Here is a 24,116-nt window from a genome sequence, read left to right on the forward strand (position 1 = left end):
AGAAGAATAATTATTTTCAGTGATAAAATAAAAAATCATTAGGAAAAAGACCATAAGAGATTAAAGAATCATTTCTGTTCAATACTACCATTAAGAAGAGAGGATTGTCCTTTACCCAAACAGTCTTTGTAGTGAATACACACTGAAACAAACCCCAACACAGGTAATCACCTCATACAGCGAACGTGGTATGCTGCTACATGGATTAGATGCTGCAAACCTCAATGCTCTGCAAAGTGTACGGAGACTATAGTGAGGTCTGTGGCCAGTTCCATCCACCAGCTTTGTTTCTGCTTCCTTTCTCACAGATAAATAAAAACTGCAAAAATAAAAGAGTTACATAGAGCTATTACTGATCAGATCATTGTTCTAAGGAGTGAAACATAAAGTATGAACACTTAAGCTTATCTCCAACTGCCACTTTTTCTAAAAGCTCCAGGTTAGGAAAACCATGCCAAACTCTGCCATCTGTACAGTCAGTGAAGCAAAGCAACAGAATATTTTAGAACCGTATTTTTTGAGAGAGCTTGATATACAGAGAATGACTATAAACTCGAAGTGTTCTAAACATGTAACTGCTCTTCAGGTTAATGCAGTGAAACAGTATGCCTTAAACTAAGGGAAAGAAAGGTAACAATAAAACACACAAGACTTTCACTGGAAGGATCTACAGAAACAAACCATTTTAGTCTCTCAGATGGGAAAGAGGACTGCAACAATGCTTTTTAACTGGTGCCACCAAGAAAGCAATTCTGAGTAAGAAAGAGTAAATCTCCTCCCCACAAGTACAGACACCTTCAGAACAAAGGGGATGGATGCCTACCCTCTCCTTTTTCCTAAGACTATGCAGTCTCCTGCATAAGTACCATTAGTGTTTTCCAAGTTTCTTTTTGTGATTTATTTCATCGAGGATTTGAAGAGATTACAACCAACTTACTTCACAATTCCTTGTACTGTATTTTTGTTCACATTCAAGCCTCTCAGATAATCCATGATAAGAACTTGCAAGTCTCCTTCATTTTTCAATTCTTCTACATAAAGTTCAGTAAACCTGTAAGAATCAAATCAATCCATAATGCTCAGACATTTGACCACATTAAAACGAGTTATATGATTCTCATAGTACCTAAAATTTAGAATTTTGTAAGCAACAGAATACTGACTTATCAAACTACCTATAGACAGACTCAAGAACCAGAGTAATAAAAAAAGGTATTACTAATATTTTCAAGTAATTTATCTGAATTATTTTCACTAGAGTGAAAATGAACAATTTGCAATAGATATGATTTGCAATAGATTACGGCCTGAACTCCGAGCACAGACACAGCAGGAGCACTTTTCAAAATGGACTCTTTAATGATCTCTGTTTTAAAAAGTGGACACTTATGAGATATCTCCCATTCCAATTTTGTTATGACTAGCATGTCCAGGTTGTTTTCTACTTTTACAAATATCCAGCTCAGCAGTGATAAAATGAGAAAACTTGACTATAAGCAAAGGAAAATTAGCAGCAAAATATGTACTCGGCAAAGTTCTAAGTATCTTTAAATATGTCAGAGCATTTCACATTTAGTACACTACACCCTGGCAGCTCTAGTTAACAAACATATTTTCTAACTGTTAGTCCTGTGTATTTGCATCAGGTGTTGAATACGAGTTTGCAGCCCTTCCATACTATGCATTACAACTGCAGACAATAGCCCAGGACACACCACAGCAAACCCAAAACAACTGAAGGGTTAATTTCAGAGGGGTGGATATTTTTGACAAATGCAAATACAAATTCATTTAAACTTAACAAGCCATGCTGAAGCTGAAGTTTCCTTTCTTCTGTATTATACTCACTCTTTCCTTTCACTACTAAGCCAAGAGAGCTAACAGCAATAAAACCTTACTTTGTCACTGACAACTACAAATGACTAGTTACACATAGTCAGTTGCATCTCGACTAGTTACATATAGTCAGTGCATCTCCACAGTCTTGCACAGTGTTTATGAATCTGGTAAGGGACTATACACTTGCAGCTTCTGTTACTCATGAGGGAAACCGCATCAAATACAAGCAGAATAACTTCGCACTGAGGAACAGGTAGTACTGAAGAATGGATTTGCCACAGCTTCAATGTTTGAAGATCACACATCAAATATTTGGAATGTCACACCATGCTCCACCACGTAAACCACCTTCCTTCTGAGTGAACAGGGCTGGATATACAACTTTTAGCAATGATCATCAACACTTCTGAGTTATCACGAGAAAGGCTGAACAGACACAAAGCACTTGTCTTTATTATCCCCATCAGGAACATAAACTGCTGTAGTAGCATTCCCAGGCACTGACAGCTTAATTGTAAAGAATGATCATCCCCCTATCCCCAGCGACAACACTCTACACTACTGCCAGACCATTTGCTCATGCTCAGCAACTTTACAGAATTATTTTCCTGATGTTATTTAATGAAAAACCTTCACCTTGCCGTGGAAAGGACCTCTCAATCTGAGTACAGACTTATATCCTCAGGCTTCCAATAAGGCATTCTTCATTGGGACAACCAAAGCTAGTTAAACTCAGAAATAGACAGTGACTAAGTATTTTGTCACAGAATCATTATTTTCTACCTGTTTCTTATTCCAGGAGGAAGATTTCTCTTTCCAACATCTGTAGCTGGATTCATGCATGCAAATAAGCGAAAATCAGGGTGACGGACAAGAGGCTCTAAAGGAAAACAGAAAAAAAAAGACATGAGGTTAATGCTAAACAAAGGATATTTATCACGTTAAATGAGGTGTATTTCATCTAAGTCAGTTTTCTACTATTGCACTACTCAATTTTCTTAAAATGCCAGGGTGAAAAGTTTTTAGGCAGTAAACTCTTGCTAATTTTATCAGAAGTATCTCTGCAGCTTCACAACAGCCACAGGCAAGTGAAACCCTGACTTTTATTTGCGCATAGCAGGATGTTTTAACAACACAAAATATTTCAAAAATTATATAAACTCTAACTTAGAACTCCTTTTGTCTCTTTCAGAACAATGGCCAGTGCTTCCTTCCGTCAAGAAGAAAACCCAGCCTAGGAAGTTCATACAACACTTGTCTATCTGTACCTTCAGAAAACAATATTCTGCAACTGCATTTTTCACCTTTACATCTGTACTGAGTCTGGCTGGGAAGGAGTTAACTTTCTTCACAGCAGCCCTTGAGGTGCTGTTGAAAACACACCAATGTCTTTGCTACTGCTGAATTGTGCTGGCACAGCATCAAGGCTTTCTCTTTTTCCCCACTCTTCCCTTCCTCCCCCAGGAACTAGGCTGGGAGTGAGCAAAAAGCTGGGAGAGAACACTGTTGTGACAGCTGACCTAAACTAGCCAAAGTGATATTTCCTGCCATGTAACATCATGCTCAGCAATAGTAACTGGGGTAGAGGAAGAACAGGGTGGTGATTTTTGTCTTCCAAAGTGGCTGTCGCTTAAGAGACTGGCTGGACTTTAGTCTGCTTGTGGAAGCTGATTAGTGACTGGTTTGCATCATTTGTTTCACATCAGTTTTATTGGTTTTGCTCTTCCTACTTTCTCCCCTCATCCTCCTGAGGCATGATGGGGTGGAAGGAGTGAGTGACAGATGTATGGGTGCTTAGCTGCTGGCTGGGATCAACCCACAAGGGTTCAGAAAAAATAAAGGTATTGTACACATATTTCTAACTAGAGAATATATTTGCAGGATCAGTGAAAGACAGTGATTCTACAGTAGCAACCGAATCTCATGTCCCATGGTCTTATCTGTCAAGCTAACCATCTTTATTTAAAAAAAAAAGTTACACTCCTCCAGAAGTCTTCAGAGACAACAATGTTTATGGAGGGCACTAGAGAGATCTGCTCCTTATAAAGTCCAAAGACGCAAAGTTTCTGCATGGTGAAATCTCCTGAGCCACAGTGAATCAAAACTCCCACTTCTTGAATAGAAGTATGAAGTCTAGAAAGAACATGTTATTCTCTTCTGCACACATTCGTTTTAATAGTAAATGTTCTCAACTTATTTTGAGCCATATAGGATAGGGAATTCAACTAACTGGTTTGCAAGGTATAGCATAAGCAAGCACAGAAATAGTACCTGTGTCTCCTCTGTCTAGTAACACCAGCGACCCAGATGATCCTTCCAATAAGCCACTCAAGCACTCTAAAGTCTCTGCTGCAGCCAAGTTAATCTCATCCAATAAAATCCACTCTCCTTTTTTTACTGCTTGTGCCAGAGTACCCTAAAAATAAGATCAATTTGTTAATCACGTCACCAGCGATGATATATCTATCAGCTGAAGCATCTGTGTACTGGAAATACTTGTTCTGCAGTCTATGGGTTGATTAGACAAATGGCAAATCCAGACCTTTTACAGAAATAGCAGTTTTACTGCTCTCCCTCAATAATATCAATTCTTTTGCAAGTCACAGAACAGTTATCACCATTATCAGTTGCCATTTAGACTGTCTCAGATAGAACAGAATTAAGGTCCCTTATTTGTGCAATGCTGCCTATCAGTGATAACGATCACTCTGGTGCATAAGCTTCGTTGACACCACCATGAGAATAAAGACAGTTAATCTAAAGAAATCCAAACAAAGACACAAGCAGTATTACATTCCTCAGGGAACTATATCTTATTCATTATAACTATACTTAAGTCAAAGGTTCATACAGCCATATTTTAGAAAAAGGACTGGTCAACATTTTACATAAAATTTGAGAGCATATATCCAGACTAACAGAGTGACAAGGAACAAACACACATAAACTATCACTGTTTCCCTAATCACACTTAATGTCATTAGAATATTATACCATGGGTTTGAAACATTAAAAAAAAAAAAAATCACTTCTAGATAAACAACACTGATTCTTAATATTAAATCCTCTCCAGGCAGACGGGTCAAGATGATACGACATACTGCTGATACTGTTTTATCATAACAGTCCGAATTCCTATTATACATCATTGAATTAATGTGTTACCACAAAACATTCTCCCACTCCGCATCTAACCATCGCCTTCTTGAAGTAGCACACTTCATTCCGCAGAGTTAGCATGGAACAAGTTTTACTTCACAGCAGGATTCTTGCCAGGAAGTTATTTATATAATACTGATTGCAAAGTCTTTTAAATGCTTCTCCTTAATCTTTCTAGCATCAAAATGCAAATCTCTAAATACCTCAACAAATGCAAATAGCAGAGCATTTTCTGTCATTTTCATCTGTTGATGAGCATGATTCAGTTTAAGACCAAATGCCTCCCACTTTTCCTTCAGTGGTGAGCCTGTAAGAAAAAAAAAAAAAAGGTTTTACCATCAGAACAACAGCATAAAAAATGTTTAACAGTGTTTTAATCAAGCTTTTTCAAGGAAGCGATACAAATGTAAACTTGGCTGAGCAAAGACAACATTCAAGTTCTACAGATGACATCTCATGAATTAAAAATAAATAAGTTTTGCTGGTTTGTTTTTGGTTGTTTGGTTTTTTGTTTCTTTTTTTTAAACTTAGCTGAACACTATTGACATATGGATACAGATAATTTGCTATTCACTCCAGGATGTCCTAGCTTAGAAACAAATACTTATGCTGCGCTTAGTTCCACCATGACTGTTACCAATCTCCAACTCCCAGAGACAGAAAGAGACATCTCATAAAAATAAATCCAAATTTACAAACCTTATGACAGAACGGATTAAGAACGAACACTTCAGCATCAGAAAAGCCACAGTTGCTTATCAGTTATGACACTGTTTACTGCACTTATTTCAGTTATTCGTTTAGAGTCACAGCCTGAGGTATATGCAGCATAATAATGACTTCAGTCACTAGCTTTGCAGGTTACAGATTTCAGCTTGTCTTTGAGGATTGCCAATACTCACAACAAGGAGTCTTTAAAACCTCATTTTTATTTTTTTTTTAACATTTGTAGGCATTTATTTTAATATCTGTATATTCAGAGAGACCACTTAAAAGAATAGGGGAGCCAAAATTCATAATTAAGCTTACTTGGCCCACCCTGAATGTAAACTACAAGCTCACTTGTTCAGCCGGTTTAGAAAGAGAAACCACTCTGTGCAAGGCAAAATATCAATATTGCCTCTGTCCCGAATGATTTGTGAAGTATAAAACAAGAAAAACTGTTATTTGGAGGCAAAATCACAATGAAACATTAAAGCACTGGGCAAATCAGCATCACTGACAGTGAAATCAAGCATTCAGCAAGCTCTTAAAAGTCATTACCACCCTAAGAGAGCTATTACTTTGGGTTTGTGCTTTTTTGGTGGTTGTTTTTTTTAAAATAGGATGTATTTGTGAGACCTAAGGAGGTTCCAGGATTCAAGAAAGTACAAATGCATTCACATGGAAGAATGACACAAACAACCAGGACTGTTTACCAACACAGTAAGTGCCGAGTGGAGATCGGATGTCAAAGGCACCATATGTCAGACAAACCAATCTTCACACTGTCAGACATAGCTAACAGCAGTAACGAGTTCGAAATAGGAGAAAAAAATAACGAAAAACAAAACACAAAAACCTATTCTAACGGTGTTTTTAATGTCTTGTTGTAGACAGAGAATGCATTTTTCAAAACCAGATGTAATAATGGGAGAATTAAAAAAACCCATAAAAATCCACCCATAAACAAACCCAAATTCAACGAACAAAAAATTCACCACTATTTATCTACTCCACAATGGTTCACCACCAATGATGTGTGTTTGATCAGTCTGAGCTCTCACCAGATGCATTTTCTTTTGCTTCCTTATTAATAGCAGATTTATGAATATGCTGCATTAGTTTTAGCAGATCATGCCAGCGTTTCTGCCTGTAGCAGGTCTGAATGTGTCCCAAGAATGTTTGATTTTTCTTCCTAGAGAATGTCTGAGAAAAGAGTTCTTCAAAAGACTCTCGCAGAGGTAGCCAGATCAGCCTGTTATCCACAGGCTTGTAACTGAAGAGAAGCAAAAGAGTAATTACTTATTTGTGACACAGGAACTAGCATCTGTGAATGAAAAAAACCCCGTTACTGAAACAATGTTATGTATGAATGAATCCTGGTTTCAGAATTGTACTCAACTAACAAAGTAAAATTGCACATATTTAAATGCACCTTATGCAGTGATTTTATAAAGACAGGACCACCTTGATAAGTAAAATTTACTACTACCAACCAGTATGTCCAATGAATATATTACATCATATTTATATTGAACAGCTAATCAATTTTTAAAGAGACTTTTTAAAGATTGTAAAAGGGTTTTGCTTTTAAATTACTTCATCACATACAGATATACACCCAATTCAGTTAAACTGCTCCTGTTCTACAGCAAGGACAAGGAGGTTTCTGCATGCAAGCACATTTCTTAAGACATTTACGCTATTACTATAATACAGATACGTGGTGACAACACAACTGAAGCTTGTTCCGATACTGCCAATTTGTTATGCAGAACAAACAGTAGTCAGTGACTCACCCCCCTAAAAGATCTGCAGTGTCACTTTGTTGGTTCATGTTGATAACCCTCAAATGATGTCCTTGAAACAGAAATAGAAAGTACCATCAACTTGTAGGGATTTTTTGTTTGTTTGCTGTTTTTTAATTCATCTTGATACACGTTAGTCTTCAAACTTTATTTACCTGTAATATGAGCAAGATACTGAACAGCTGACGTTTTGCCAGTTCCCGTTTCACCAACCAAAAGAACAGGCTCTCCTTTGACAACACAAACTGCAAGCTGCTCAATCAATACCGCAGATGGTCTTGTGCCAGCAAAGGTTTGTCTTGCTCTGAAAAAACAAGGGAAGCAACTCAAGCCCCTGATCTATCAAGGAGGTAATTTCAATTTTACCTTTATTATTTTGGAGGAGTGTTGGAATTTAGGAATATTTTTTAAAAATTAAATATAGGTTTGGAAAAAATTAGTTTCAAGATGCCCATATATGATACTTATTTTTCTCAAGATACAACCTAGAAATTCAGGGCTTCCAAAGAATGTCGTGGCCAGTGGAGCTAAGGACACATACTACAAAAATCTCCCTTTATAGAGATAGATTCATCAAAATCTTATAAGAGCTGAGGATTCACACCGCTTTGAAGAAACTCTAGTTTAAGAGAAGCTGAAAATACCCATGCTTTGGCTGCCAGAAGTATGATGTAGACAGCCTTAAAGATACACAAGGGTAGAACTCAGATCATCATGTTTCTTTCATTACAGTGAGACTATCCAATTTGCATTTTTTAAGACTGTGACTTCCAATCTCTTCTATTCCACCACAAAGTATTTCCATTCACATGGAAGCTACAAGATATTCTACCTTTGCACAGTGAGAGCCTGGGTTTGTTTCTTCATGAGACGCACTCTTCCAACAGAGACATCTTGTTCCCGTATTAGAATTTCCGGTTTATAGAGTTCACAAAAGAACTCCACCTGTGGAGAAAGCATCAACATTTCCAATTCTATTCTTGCCTACAACATCCCACTAAGAACACTCATGCCATGCTAACAGTATTGCTTTCAGCAAGCTAATTTTTCATAGTGAGATTTCATATTTTGCAGGATTTACATACTTGTCACCTAAAATACCAAAGGACCTCAGAAGTATTATTGTCTATGTAAACAGCATCTTATAGTTTAATAACTTGCTAATGGATCTACGCCACTATATTTCTACTTCATGTACTTCCATTGTAGTTGAACTACATAAACTTAAACCTGGGAACAGTTAACTAATAATAAACAAACAACATCCCTCAAAAAACCCTTGGTAAATATCTTTGTAAACAAGGATATTTCACCATTGGCAGAGCATAATACATTCCTGTATTGACACAATGCAAAGGAAGAACAAATAGAAAAAAACATAGAAGTTTCAGGGATCTGTCTATCCACACAGGTGACAAGTTTTTCCATCTTGAAGTAACAAAGGAGGGAATTTTCTTTGCAAATTTTTGCAGTCAGAAATAGTTGATCAAGTAATGATTTAGTTTAACTCAGCATAGAGATACATAGTGAGTTACTATTCTCTAGAGAGGTACTTGATTTTGGAATCAATTATTACAGAACAAGTAGTAAGGAAGTTTATGTTTCTCTCTGATCTCTTTAAGTGATTAAAGTTCTCTGTAACCACCAAATTAACAACACAATCTTTACTGCATTGTGCATCTAGCAGTATCATGTGCTTAGGTAACTGTGCTGTTCCAACTCTGTGATCCTTCTTTTGCATGATGAGGCCATTTGCAATCTGCTCTAAAATAGTTTCACTGGAATTTTCAGAGAAAAAAATGCAGCTGAAAATAAAACATGAGAAAAAAGTAGATCCTGGGATAGTACAGAAAGCAAAAAAAGTGTTTGGGACAGAGAGGTAGGCATAATTTTTAAGAAAAATAGCAGACATTTAAATTAATCACTAGAAAAATTGCAAGTTACAGACTATTACCAATAAACATCATGTTAATATAGCTCAACATACCTTTTTCTTGGAAATGTTTAGTTTGGTTCCAATAACTTTTGCCATTTTCTCTCTGCTCCCTTGGTTGGACAGCATAGCTGTGAAACAGTCTAATGCCTGTCAAGAGGAAAACAAACCAACTTCTTCAATATACATTTTCTATGATATAATCTGACAAGCACCATTTTAATTTACAAAAGCCTGAATCCAATCCAGCCATGGTAAAATTATTTCACTGTCCACAGATCAAATCAAACAATGGAGTTTAAAAAGTTGTATTAAGAACTTCTAAACTCTGCAGTGTAGTGAGTTTCTACTGAAAGTAAAAACTTTTCAATGCCCAGTCACAGAAGCTATATTTAGATGAATTGACCAAAATGTAGAAGGAAGTAACATTGTAAGATGTCATGTCTTAAAACTATCTGACTGATGCACATCTGAAAAATTCCAAACCTGGAATGTAAATTTATGTATAGGAAAGTATGAAAGAAGCCTCATATTACAAGAAAAAGATCTTAAAAACTTTACTCTTAGTCATATGCAGTCCAATCTCCTATCAGTTAAAATTATGTTGCAGCATGTTGTTTTGTATGACATTAGTAAGTCTGGACCGGCTTTCAGCACAACTTTCCTAGTAGTAAAGAAAGCCTCCAACAGACAAGTCACAAACATTCCAACTACAGTCCAATTGCTTCAAACTAAACGTAAATTCCCATCTCACATTCCCAAATAGAGTATTTTAAGGTTTGTGAGACAACACTAGAATGTGGTTAAGCAATTTCTGGATTAAGTCTTACCGCACCTCCTGAAAAATATTCACTGCTGTGGTTGAAGAATTGCTGTCAAAGTTGTAAGCAATCCTGCTGCACCAATTCAGTAAGTCTCTAAAAAGAAAACCAAAAAGATTCTGTATAATCAAGCCAAAACACTAGCACCTTCTTTAATGTTGATCTTATGTCATTAGCTCACCTTCTGACAATTGCACGTTTAGTTGTGCAAATTGTAGATGGGAATAATAAATGTAGATGGGAATAAATAGGATGCTAATTCTAAAGAGTAGCTGAGCTCATAAAGACCAAGTGTTACTTTCAGACACATTGCTTAGAAACAGATAATATGTATTCCATTAAACCATAAAGTAATTCTGAAATTGAAAAATTGAAAAGCAGCAAGTTTTCATCCAGAAAGGTATAAAACACTATTTTTTCAAGATACTGATTCCTTATCAACAACAAAATCTTCTGAAAGGCAAGAAAAAGAAACATCTAATTCTAGAAAAACAACTGCTGTTTTCAAAATAGTGTCAATCTGATGATTCACAAAAATATTAGGTACTACCCACACCTAGTATTTACTGACTAATTCACAAAGCACTACTGGTTACAGAAATTCCACATGAGAAGAATTGACACTTGGTATGAGAGGAAGAAATAACTGAACGTCAAGTTCATCATAAAAATTCTAAAATTAATAGTACACACTACAGATCTGGTTATTTTCAGTCATCTGTAGGTTAGAATACTGTGAGTGTCTAATATGAAATTATCTAAATAAGCAAATACACATCATTGCTGACAACATTGTCTACTAGTTATTGTGAGAACATTATACAGTACATTTCAGTTCTTAACTAGAACTGATATTTTGTGTTAAAGTGAATTGAGTAGTAATCCATATGGCTTAATACCAGTGCAGTACCACATATGACAAAACCTATGCTTTTTCCTCAAAAAGAGCGGCATAGGAAATCCTAAATAATTCAGATTGAGGTTTTTTTTAAGATACATTTATTATTGTTTTAAAATGAAAAACAGATTTTCCCATTTTTTATGAAATTGCAGTTCAATTATTTACTATTATTTTAAATGGTGTGATAAGTAATTATCACTATTAAAAAAAAAAAGAAAAATAACAAAGATAAACCCTTCTATCTCTGCAGCTAGTTGACTAAATTTCCTTCTCACAAACATGTAAGAAAAGACAACCTTAGAGATAGTTCTCGTCCTTCCAGATTTGGTTTCTTATTTTCTGATCTTGATTCTGATGACTCTTCTGGCATGTGTCTGGATCCAGAAGCACTATTTTCTGATGCCTGGTACTTGTCTCCCGTAAGGTGAATATAAATGTCTAGCAAATGATCAGTTACAAGAGCAAGGTTGGGGTATCTCCTTTGAAGAACCTGAAAAAAGAAATAAACCAAAACCAAACTACAAAACAAAATCTTTAGCATTGGAAGAAAGCCACCAACTCCCCAAATTTTAAATAGTATACATTTCAATAGCTACTCCAGCTATCAAGCTGCATGAAACCACTCTCTTGAAATCTCTCATTTGAAGAGAATAAAAATTATTGTGACTTGTACGATACTGATGTGGATGCTAAAAGTGGATTTTGTCAACTCAACCTCTACTCCAATTCACTTAATACATTTGCACAAATACCAACAGCTAGAACAAAAGGCACATTCACCCCAAATCACAACCAATAACAGAAGTTCTTACCTCCTGTCCTTTTTATGTCTGAAATCTTTTGAGCATTCAAGTTGTCTATTCACTGAGCTGACAAAGATACATTAAGGGGCTAATTTTTCTTCTGTAATTTCCTTTCAGCTCAGTTCTCCCCACTAAAGCTTGCCAACCAAAATAATTGCTTACGAAAAATAAGCTTTTCACAGATACAGGCCAGAAACACCGGTCCTTCCTTGCCAGACTGACTTATAAGATTAACCAGAAGAACATGAGTCTATTTGCAAGACAAGCAAGTGGATGGTTTCTAAATACCACTGTCTCTTCTTCTACTACTACAGAATCTTACAGTGTTTGATTTATTTATTTTTGTGACTTGAGGTACAAAGTTACAAAAATTTATAATAAAAGGAACCTAGTGGTGACACATTTAGCTTCACAAAGCTTCCTTTTTAATTAACGTTTTGACAGCCAAGCTTTACTTGAATATTGGTCCTTTCTGGAGGTCATCTTCAACATCAGTTCAGACAGATAGCCTTTTTTAATACTGCAACTGTGAGCTTCCTGGAATTTCCTGCCCACATGGATCTATTCGTAGTAGAAGCAGCTACAGCACACAAGCATGCGTATCTCCAGCAAACTGTCTGCAGAAGCCTCCCTGTGTATCTATTTGCTTCTCCTCCAAAAAGATCTACAAATACGAAGTAAGAGCTGTTCTTGAACCACTCCTAACAATCAGCTGACAAATAACTGTGCTGACTGCTGAACAAGTCCCACAGAGTAAATGAATCCTATTGAAAAGTTATCTTCTTCATTCTAGAAAATTCAGAACTTTCTCCTCAACTCTTCTGCTAGAGACTATTCACTCTCCTTTCCACTTAGGCAAGGCTCTTTTAAAATCAAATACTATTCTGAGCTCTAGATCACAAGGAGAATCTCCAGAAAATTCTATTTTTATTTAAGCCCTAGGCTTCTTTAATTTTTTGGAAGACTAAACAAAGCAAACATTCCCTAGAGATGCTAACGAAAGATGGTAACAGAAATAGTTATTTGTAATTGATAGCTGACCAACTATTTTTCATCTCAAAGCTTAGAACTCAGGATTGAGAATAAGGTCAATTTTATTTTTCTTCTTTTTTTCTGTTTTTAAATGTCTGTGGGCTACGAAACGGCAAAGTAATTTGATTCTTAAGATGCATTCAAAGCAGAACTGTGTTTGCCCAAGGCAAGTTCCAAGAATCTTTATCCATTTTACTTGAAATTTTCCTGACAAACTGCCCATTTACTTCAAAACTGGCAGGACAAATCTGAAATGATACGGGTGTATCGTGGAACTTGGAGATAAAAACAAGGATCAAATTTATTACTGAAAAACATTTATAACCCTTAACTGAAACAATTATTCACATGCCACAACAGAGCAACGCACACCATACCTCCTTGAGTTCTCCTTTGCTCATGTTATCCAGATGTATTTTGGTCCAATATTTGTCCAGGAGAGCAGCATGGCTGCTTTGCTGCCTGTACCAACCTCCGCCACAACTGAATATTCTAAATCAAAACAATATGAAGAAACACAGCATATTGTGTCTCGCTGAAGAATTCAACATTTACAGTGCTTTCCTGTGCATCAAAGAACATGTTACATACTGCTGCTACTGTGTAATGCTCATGCATAGATCACCCACTGTTTGTCACTATACTGTCATGCACCCTACCTTGCCTATCTCTAATTTTCAAATTATGTTCTTTTACCACAGTGTTTTTTCCCCCTGTAGTATAAAATCTCCTTAGAGATACTTGTAGAAAGACGACTGACAATTAGTTAAGTCTATCAGAAGCAACATATGGAATCCCTTCTAAAGAGAGGAGTGTGACAGAAGTGGCTTGGAAAGTATCTTCCACAGATCCTAAAGGATCTGTGCTCTATTGCAAAGATGCAGGAAAAGCATCTCCAGTGCCTATCCCTTCCACAGTCTTTCCTGATTATTTTTCCTCATTCTTCAGTCTCACGCCCTTTTCATCATGTATTTTGGTCTGGGGTTTTTTGGTTTGGTTTTGGTTTTTTTTTACTGCACAAATAACTATGCAGCCATGTGTTATACCCACTGTGGAAGTACCCTTGCATGTGCAAAGCATTAGATAGTGGGTTTGTGGTTTGGACTCTGTTTTCTGCTGGTTTTTAGGTTGGTCTGGGTTTTGGTTGTTCTTCTGTGTCTTTTGGACTCTGTTTTCTGCTGGTTTTTAGGTTGGTCTGGGTTTTGGTTGTTCTTCTGTGTCTTTTTTTTAAATAATATTCCACGGCTGGAAACTGCAACAGACTTACTGAATCTGTTCTACCTAGCCCAATGGAAACTATAATTTGCTGCTATACAAACTGTTGACAAAATATACAGAAGATGATCTTAGGAGACAAGTCAACCAAAAGACAGCTGAATCCAAAAGACTCGATTCCAGAAAAAAATAGATCAGATGAATCACAGAAAAAAACAAATTTATGGAAGACAAAAGCAGGAAAATTTGTTAAAGGATTTGAAGTAAACTACAAAACATTTGAAAACCGTGTAACCATTCCCCTTCCAGATATCCTAACCTTTAATCTTGATATAATATTATGTCTTAATACACAAGAAGACAATTTGACATCTGATGCATGAACCATTACTACAGTGAACAGGAAGAGTACCTTAAATCTTTTTCTGGTTACAAAATATTACAGCCATCTGTATTGACACAAGACTTTCACAAACCAGATTTTCTTTAAAAAATTTTCCCTCTGTTTCTTTATCTTATTATAGATGCAGGATTCAGTTACAATTATTCAGGAAACTCTTTAAAAACAGTATCTTCCAGAGAACACATGTTTACAACTGCTCAAGGAGGTGGAACACAAAAAACAAAGCCCAGAAAACCAATCATCCAGTAGTCTGCCAATTACCCCAAGATCAGCAAAACTTAAGAAATATTTTACACAGGCACTGTTAGAACTAGCAAGTCAAGACACCTTGTGAATATCAGTCATAAACCTTCTTCACACAGTAACTGCTGAGAGTGGTATTTTGTTTTGTCGAGAAGCTGTTTTCGTATGGCTCCCCCCAGTAAATTTCATTCCTTCAGCCTTGATGAAGTGACCTTTCTGTACAAAGACTGGATTCACCCAGTATAAGGCTGCTCTACAAAGAAAAAATTCCTTTCACAACTTCTATCACTTCTACTGTTTCTTAATTGGAAATTGCTAAAATACTCCTGCCCAAGTACCTTGTACTTCCTGTCTTTGACTTAAAAATAGGATATCCATGCTCTTAACCTCATTTAACTTTACAAGCCTACCTCCTGGTCGCAAAAAACTGGAATCCAGACGCTACTTTTAAACAGTCACCACGACCAGGGATCAGCAACTCTCTTTTTTCCAAAAGAGGAATCAGCACAGAGATCTGGGAAGAGAAGAAAATTTATAGAACTTTTTTTTGTGAAACCGTAACACACATCCACACTCATTTCACACTTGAGATGCTAGAGCACTTTGACTGAGCACCACTACCTTGTCAAAAAATGCAGTTCCCATAGACTGTACTTTCAAGTGATGCTAAGAACTGCAGAGTTGCCCATAATATTAATCAGCAGTGGAAGGTGTAATGCTTACCTATCTTCTTTCTTCTATATTCAGATTTAATGATAAGACAACAGAAATAAGAGTCTTTACACTGCAAGTCCAAATCAAAACTATTTATTTTGAACTGTCAAATGAATTATTAGACATTTTAACATCAGAAGCCTTATTTTCTTTATCTGTCTAAACAAAGATGACTGACTTTTTTTAAGATGCAGTTCTCAAACATCAACATTCTTCAGTGTATACCCTGCTATGCCCAGGAGAATTTGGTATCTATTTAAAGAATCTATCCTTCCATGCAGAAGGACAGTAATAATGGTGGAAAGGAAAAAGGGAGGTAGGACCACAATCATCCCTCAGCACAGAGGGAGACAAGCATGGTGACTTTGATATGGAGAAAGAAGACAGGATGCCTGCAGGGCGGGCCTGAAGAAAACTGAGATGAATGCAAAATACTACTCAGGGCATGCTGAGTGCAAGATGCTGAGTCCACAGAAGCAACTAAGTGCATGACCCTCTGACAGTGAAAAAACTCTCTAGTATATACAAGCATTATTTCTTGGCTTTCCTGTAAATTCCCTGTATTTATTTCAGAAGCCTAGAACCCAATAAACAAACTGTCAGATTATTTAGTCACACAAAAGATGCTCTACAGACAGATATGAAAGAAAACAACTATCTGCAGAATGTCCAGGAGGCCTATAGAGCAAAACATCTCTATGGTATCATTCTTGTCGAAGACGTGCTTTCAGCAGCCATCACTTCAAAAGGGAAGGATGACAGTCTGACTAGTTGTTCTGGAGCTGAAAATGGGAAACGTGTTAAAACCTACACTGCTTAATGTAACAACACATTTTTAATATCCAAGCCAGAAGTAAGAAATGTGTAAGAAAAAACAAAACCGAGCCAAAAAAACACACAACACTGAAAAAAATTCTTATTAACAGCACTGCTCTAATACAGTGGTGCTGTAGTGTTTGGGGCCACATTTGTTTTCAAACATTAAAACACGATTTAAAAGACCCATAGGTCATGATCAGTGTCAATTCAAATCTTCAGAGTGAAATTTGCCATCAGAGGCAGTGCCATCACTACTCTAAAACAATGACAAAAACTAATGCAGTGCAAATATGTGAACGAAGACAGACAAGTTAATGCTTTCTAACCCCTTTTAAAGGGGCAGTATTTTCAGCATACTGCTGCAGAACTCATGGGGATTAGACTCCAAAAACTGCTAGTATGGGCCTTAAGACCAGTACCTTACAGTGAACATGAACCTACATACCACATCCAGAGGAGCATAATCAATATCCTCCAGAAGTATCCAATGACCTTTGGTAACAGCTTGTGTCAAGGTTCCAGGCTGCCATACAAACTCCCCTGGTACATCTGTACAACGATACATACCAAGCAGCGTCTATGATGGAAACAATCAGTGAATTAGAGACCTGCTTATTACATCCCTTCAATACTAGAGTAAAAACTTACTACACCAACTTTGGTAGCTTTTGTAACACTTATTTAGCCTCCACATTACTAAACAATCCATCTGGGAATATCTGCCCATCAGTACACCTTTTTTAATAAAAAAAAGTTACACCCCTCCACATGGTAACGTAACTGAAACATAGTAATTACTATAAACCAGGTAAGTGAATTTACAGAGCTATACCACCATAATTAATAGTATAACATACAAAACTGTCTAGGGTTGCACTGAACTTACATTTTTGAAGTATGTCACTAAGCTAGGAAGAAGAATTGTAAAGCAAGTTATTCCAAGATACAAAACCAGTCAAGTGTTGCTTCTCTGTAAAATTGTAATTTCCACATTTAAGCATTCCTTAATTATTTATGTTTACGGTTTCACTATTACACGTTTTGTACCTTGAACTTTACCACTTCTCAATATGTCGGTCTCACTCACATATGTGAAAAGATACTCTTGTGGAGAACCATTGTGAGATGGTGGAATCAGCTGTTCTATGCAAGTAAAGAAGGTGCTTATGTATCCTAATAAAAACTTTAAGATAGCACTTCTGGTAGACACTAACCACCTTGGAAAAGTAAATATAAATTGAGCCAAGCCACATAAATCAATTCAATCTCAAAAGTTATACAAGAAAACACAGAAAAATGTGAAATTACCTTCACTTCTTGTTTTATCTTTACAGCTAGGCCTAGATCACTACTATTTAAGTTGAAGTGTCCTCAACATCCCAGGACCCTACTTCATCTCACCTTTACTACAGAAAGCTGGGATCCGATGAAACTGACATAAGACTACTTAAACTGACATATGTCCATACAGTCTTTGGCACCAGCTTGAGTCATTTTAGAATATTTTTTTTTTCCCCCAATACAAATTAATTTTTTTAAATTAAAAAAAATCAGTAAGGCTCTTCCACATAGAAAAACCCTGACAAAACATTATTTGAATAAAACAGATACTGCACAATTATGCACAGAATTTAAAACCTATGGAAGCTTAACTGTGAATTTTCTTAATATTTATTTACTCTCATCAATAGTAAGACCAATACTATAGTTTGGGGATTGCGGGGTCTTTGAGTAAAAAATTAAACATTATCTTAGGTTCATGCTTTAACTAAAAATTATGTCTCATCATCCAACCATAAAACAACTTCATCGCTTACCTTACTATCAGTTTGATCCCCGAGCTGAACTTTCAAAATATGAGGAGGATTTGTTCTTCCTGTAACAGCTGCTAAATACTCAATTAAAGAAGTTTTGCCACATCCTATTGGTCCTTCCAATAAAACAGGACTCTGATATGCTACAGCAATAGCAAGATTTTGAAGATTTGTGAAGGCAGATTCAACCAAAACAAAATGGCTGATGTTGTTTTCCTATTCAAACATAAAATTTGAGTTATTATGCTGAAATCATTACTTTTTCACAAGTTGTACAATACAGAACAATTAAGAAAGTAAGTCTAACAACTAGAAAATTTTGCCCTGCAGATCTGTCAACACATATCAAATAAAATAAAGGATTCTAAAGCTGTATTTAATGAGATATTAAAATAGATCTCATCAAAAACCTGTATAGGTGAAACACTTAATAAAGTATATGTATGATTTGCTCCCAAAGGGAGTTCACACTAAGTTGTCAGTACAGGCACAGTAACTGTTCTATCATAACACATGTCAATCAAATACTATTTGCAATGTAACTGAAACTAAGTCATCAGAACGGATCCAAATCACAGGACAAATCAACCAGCAGTTAGATTTAGATGACACAAGAATGAGTACTAACTGTTCCATTTACTTCTTTCTGCACACATCAAAGTATAAGATCATCAATTCAGTGCATGAAAGAGGTAAATTCAGTAGCATTTTTATTTTATTCAAAAGTGCAATGAATGTGGTTTACTGAATGGTAATTAATCAATGCTGCAGATAGTCTCCAAATATTCTGACTCTGCTACAGTCACTTATGTATCAGTATATGTCACAAAAATTAGTGCTTTCCTGCCAGAAGGCAGAGAGAAAAGAAACCAGAGTACATACTGCACCAAAGCAAGTATATTTATATTTGTTCTTCTTTTCAGATATAGTTTCATGTACTTCTCCGGTAACACTGCTAGTTTTGTTTAAGAATATCTGCTTTCCCTCAGTTAGCTCCTACCTCCTCATCAGACCTCAGCTGTAACTGGAACTACACTGTATACCAGGTCAGTGAAATACCTGTAGCTATTAAAAAAATAAAAGCATGCCTTTTCGGGAAGTTCTCTCCTCTCTCACAGACAAAGAGTATCCCTTCAGTAATCCAGTTTATAGCACAGCTGCACAGCTGCAGCAGCTATGACACTGGCATGGGAGTAAGAATCTCCTTAAACAACTCTACAGTTTCCCCTCCTGCAGTGAATTTCAAGCCACACATTCAACCCTATAAAAAAGCTACAATACAGCGAACTCAGCTATGGGAGTTGGGGGGCTGGGGGAAATTTGGGAAGAAATTCCTCTTTCCTTGCTTCTGCTACTCAAGAAATTCTGGACACAGGTAGTCTTCATTCATTTCTTTGTCCTTCATTTGTAGATCAGTGTCACAAAATTAAACAGAAAAACTCAGCTAAGAGTTAAACTGTAACTAAATGAGAAAAACAGTCAAAAACATCAGCTGCAGGTACAAAGAAGAACCTGAACAGTACAAGATGAAGAGTATCTCAAGAGAAAAAAAGCTAAATACCATTTGCTCAAAAATGGTTATGCCTTTAATTGACTTCCTAAAATTATAAGGCACTACATTCTGCATTACACTTCACTCAAGTGGAAAAAGTTCTTGCTCACTTCCTCTCCCCTTTTTCTGCCTTCTAGAGAAGTAGCAGCTTTGTTTTCCTTTTGTTTTAAGAAAAGAACTAAGAATATGTTTGAACAAAGACTGTTTGTAAGATGTTTCTATAGCACAAAAAATCCCCTACTGCATGCAAGTAAAAGCAACTGTGCCAGATCCTAGATTTACTCAGATATGGAATATCAGCCTAACTTGGACTGGAGATACTATGTAAGGCTGAATATTCTTTTGAAGTATGTTCATAAGAACCTCTACAAGAAGATAAAATGACCAGCACTATTATGCCTTCATCACTTCATCCCACTGCAGAATTTCTTTGCAGTGTCTGTAATATGCAACACTAGCTTACAGCACACATCAAGAAAGCTAAAGATACACACATTACCCATAGGATCTCAATATGCTTCAAGCAGGAAATAAAGTCAGTTCACCACATTTAGAGATTCTTTGGGAAAAAAAAAAAAAAAGAAAAAAACAAAAAGGGTCAGATTTAACTCCATTACATACCTGCTCTTCAGAAACAAGCTGTAGTCTAGGCAGCACAATACCACATACAGCTACTACATTTGCAGAGAGGTCGCCTGATAAAATATATCCTTGCGTATATTGCAGTTCTTTCTCCTTTTGCCAAAATGAGGTGTCCGGATTGGCCAAAACAAGGGCTTGTTCCACATTCTGCAGCTGAGATTCTTCTAGTAGCCTGTGAAATGCATGTTTATTAACTCAACTGAAAGCCATCAACAAACAGCATTCAAGATTTTAAAAGTTCTTACTTGAGTCTGAAATGTATCAGCTCCTCAGGATTGAATATCTTCTTCAGGAAAGATAATTTATGCTCATCATTCATGCATGTAACCAGAGCAAGACAGTTTGAAGTATACCTAAAAATTATTTTTAGAACAAAGCATATCAAAACATAAGTCTTAAGAAATTTAGTTTGACAACTGTTAATCACAAACCAAAATAGCAAGTTTGGAAATACTTGCAGAGAACTTTCGTCATAGAAATTATTTTCAGCTTATGCTGAACATTCTTTAAGATTAGAGAAATAGCTCAGACATGAGAAAAGCACTTATATCATGGCATATTTTATCATTTATATACCAACTAGCTAATTATTCTCTGAAGAACTGAATGATCAACAGAAATACAGTAAAGAGCAGCAGTTTCCCAAATAAATGAAGGTTAACATATGAGACAATGAAAATTAGGTTTTCTTTGCACAATTTTTTCTTCTCCTCCTACCCTTTCCCTTTCAAAATTACCTTCTACATCATATTTCTAATGTAACCCTAACACAATGAACTGAAGACTCAATGTCAAAAGAAGCCAACTACTCCTAAGTCTTGACTTCATTACTACATAGAGTTGTCTCACAACAAAAGGACATTTGTACAAATTCTAGAACACTTCTTTATTACACTACTGTTGTTACCTTCCAAGAAGAAAGCTTTAAATAAGCTGGAGGGGTGGGGGTTGTGTGAAAAAAGATTGCTAGAAGTAGTCATTCAGGACAAAACTTAAAAGTGAGCTCATCCACCTACTGAAGATTATTAGCTGAACACCAGGTAAACCAATTCCAGTCAATGAATTAGAAATTCTATTTCTTTTAATAAGACTAAGTGTATGTCATCCTGAAGAGCTTCATAACTGGCTAATAGATAACACTGTTTTTTCCATCCTTCCAAAATTATATACATTTTTTTTAAATTAGGTGTTAGTAACATAATTTTAGATTTCTGTTAAAAAAAAAACAAACAAAAACAAACTATTGAAAACCTTTTCTTAAATAAAAGGCACCATGAGTCATGCTACTCAAATAAATGAGGTGGATCAGGTGACTAGGTTGAAGCCCTGCAGGCAGACACCTAACATAAAACCACTGACCAAGACCACATGCAAAGTTTGGAACAAGGCCAATTAGGAAGTGTAGCTTAAATAAGACAAGGTTTACAGAGACTGAGATGTCTATATACAAGTAATAGAAAAAACCCAACTTGTTAATAGCGTATCAATGCAGGATATTATAATATATTGTTGTAATGTAAGTTGGAGTGAGAGTAGATTCATCTCTAATTTTTTCTAGGATAACATGCCAGAATGCATGCAATATGCCAAGAGGCTTAGAGTAGAGGTGAAGTGATAAATTCACCATTTCCCATGAATCCAACTTGAGTAAACTGCAGTTATTTGAAAAAATTCTTTAGACCATAGCTTTAAGCACAACTGAGAGCTAGCCTAAGTTTCACTTTGTGACAGATCACTACAGCTTTCAAAAGATCAGGAAGAAGCAAGAAGCACAGATACAGATAATACCAGTACAGATCTTTCTGGTATTATTTTAAATTCTTTTCTACTTGCATGTGAACATTGCTAAATACAATTCTAGATACAGATATATCTTTTCAATTGAGATGATCTGGGAGGTTTAACTTACCATCGGACTAAAGTGTCATGACTCCTTAGGAGTGGAATACACACGCTCCAGTCCCATAGTTCCCGGAAAACAGATTGCTCCTTTTGTAAAAACCTATAGGCTGCCTCCATTAGGTCCCGTAACTTCATTCGTCTGCGCCCATATCGGACTGTGTTTGCATCTGAGCTCTCCAGGAAAAGCCTCTGGAAAACTGGTGATGTATTCTTAAAGTATCTTAAAGCAAATCTGTAGAAGAAAGAGAGAGAAAGAGATGGAACACAGACATCTAAGACAAGAAGAAAGGAAAACAGTCACTAATAAAAACATTGGGACAGAGGTCTTGAGACAGTAATTGACAGTATAGTAAGAACTAAGGCCTATATTTAACTTTGTCCACACTTGGGAAAGACAATCACTTCAGCAATCAGCTGACAACACATACTTTAACTTATTAGAAATCATTACTTAATTATCAAGGGGAAACCATACTGCCTTTGGTGAAATCTCTTTGACTGCTCTTGTTTACTCAAAAAGTAATACTGATATTCTTACTTTTGTAACTTGTATTCTACTGGCCAACAGGTCTAATCTTAAATGCAGAGATTCTGGTTGTGAGAAATATTCATGCCAGCTGTTTTGTTTTTCTTTGATCATTAAGATGAAAATCAAATTAGATTGTACAACACAATTTTTAAAAGCTGTGTTTAAGATTCATGTTTTCTAAATCATTCTTTCAATTCAAAACACATTTGTGACTCTGGGAGCCAATCTAAATTGTAACACCACCTCCCATTACCAGTGACCACTAACAAGCATATAATCCCTAAAGTCAAACACTGACCAGACAAATATTATGTTACTCACGGCAAAACATCAGGGTGGTCAGCAACCAGCTTGCTCATTGCTACACACAGCCTTTCATGCCGATCATGGTTGATTTGGCCACCAGCTTTAATGGATTCTGCATTTCTTTCCAACAAATCCAACAAGATCGGCCGAACTTGACGGCCAATCAACAGGGTACATTCTTTATCCAGTAATAACTGCGCTAAAGTATCAAGGATGCACTGACGATCTTGCTGAGTCCAAATCTAGAGCAATGGAAAGTAAGAAGAGGTTAAATGGGAAATGATCCAGACTTCAGAACTATTCATGTAGGATTCACAATGAGTTTTACAGGAATAGAGCTTTCAAAAAATAGAAGGGAGTTCAAAATTCCCAGTGGAAGTACCTAATTGTCACAGCTCTCCATATTTTATTTTTTTTTAAAAAAGGAAAACAGAATGAGTGATATGCAGAATGACAAATAGGAACTATAAAAAGTCCCAAAATCCTAAATTATATTTTACACCTGAAAGATAAATGCAAATAATTTTAAATATTTTTAAAAGAAAAAAATTGGGCGAATGTTAGAACAACTAATACATCTTTGTTAACAGAATTCCTACTGATCAGCTCAATCTCACGATAGCCACAAAACATTCAAGAATTTGAGTTCTTAAAGTTTTAAGTTGCATCATGTTCACTCTTTTCAAAAAAGAAGCATTCAATCATTCATGATCACAGTCTTCTGTATTTCTGACAGCAATCATAGTGAGCAATGCTCTTAACAAGAAAGAGTTCTGAAGTTGAGATTTTTTTTTCTTTTATATAAGAGTATGGACCTTTAAAAATATTATAATATTTTGAAAATAATAATAAAATAAAATATTGCACTTTAGCATAGATAGAAAATATATTGATATATAGTAGGAAAAAAAGCCCAAAACAACACACACACACACACACACCATACACCCCCTCTCACCCCCCCCAACCTTCTAACTTT

At 36.1% G+C, this 24,116-nt stretch overlaps 1 protein-coding gene across 1 annotated transcript in view; it reads right to left on the bottom strand.

The window, feature by feature from the left end:
- The window catches only part of MDN1 (midasin AAA ATPase 1), a gene marked incomplete at its 5' end in the record, with an annotated part of 101,824 nt that overhangs the window by 71,201 nt on the left and 6,507 nt on the right, over positions 1–24,116 (bottom strand). The window contains 20 exons of the mRNA XM_026844125.1: positions 172–319; positions 938–1,051; positions 2,623–2,719; positions 4,111–4,255; positions 5,202–5,305; positions 6,765–6,976; positions 7,500–7,560; positions 7,664–7,812; positions 8,341–8,453; positions 9,496–9,591; positions 10,277–10,358; positions 11,460–11,653; positions 13,376–13,490; positions 15,270–15,373; positions 16,838–16,969; positions 18,210–18,422; positions 20,380–20,572; positions 20,646–20,753; positions 22,310–22,534; positions 23,153–23,379. Of these exons, the coding sequence (XP_026699926.1) occupies positions 172–319; positions 938–1,051; positions 2,623–2,719; positions 4,111–4,255; positions 5,202–5,305; positions 6,765–6,976; positions 7,500–7,560; positions 7,664–7,812; positions 8,341–8,453; positions 9,496–9,591; positions 10,277–10,358; positions 11,460–11,653; positions 13,376–13,490; positions 15,270–15,373; positions 16,838–16,969; positions 18,210–18,422; positions 20,380–20,572; positions 20,646–20,753; positions 22,310–22,534; positions 23,153–23,379 (2,832 nt within the window). The remainder of the gene's footprint in view (positions 1–171; positions 320–937; positions 1,052–2,622; positions 2,720–4,110; positions 4,256–5,201; positions 5,306–6,764; positions 6,977–7,499; positions 7,561–7,663; positions 7,813–8,340; positions 8,454–9,495; positions 9,592–10,276; positions 10,359–11,459; positions 11,654–13,375; positions 13,491–15,269; positions 15,374–16,837; positions 16,970–18,209; positions 18,423–20,379; positions 20,573–20,645; positions 20,754–22,309; positions 22,535–23,152; positions 23,380–24,116) is intronic.

The sequence above is a fragment of the Athene cunicularia genome (genome assembly GCF_003259725.1).
Source record: "Athene cunicularia isolate RWA chromosome 3 unlocalized genomic scaffold, athCun1 chr3_part1, whole genome shotgun sequence".
Lineage (NCBI taxonomy): Eukaryota > Metazoa > Chordata > Aves > Strigiformes > Strigidae > Athene > Athene cunicularia.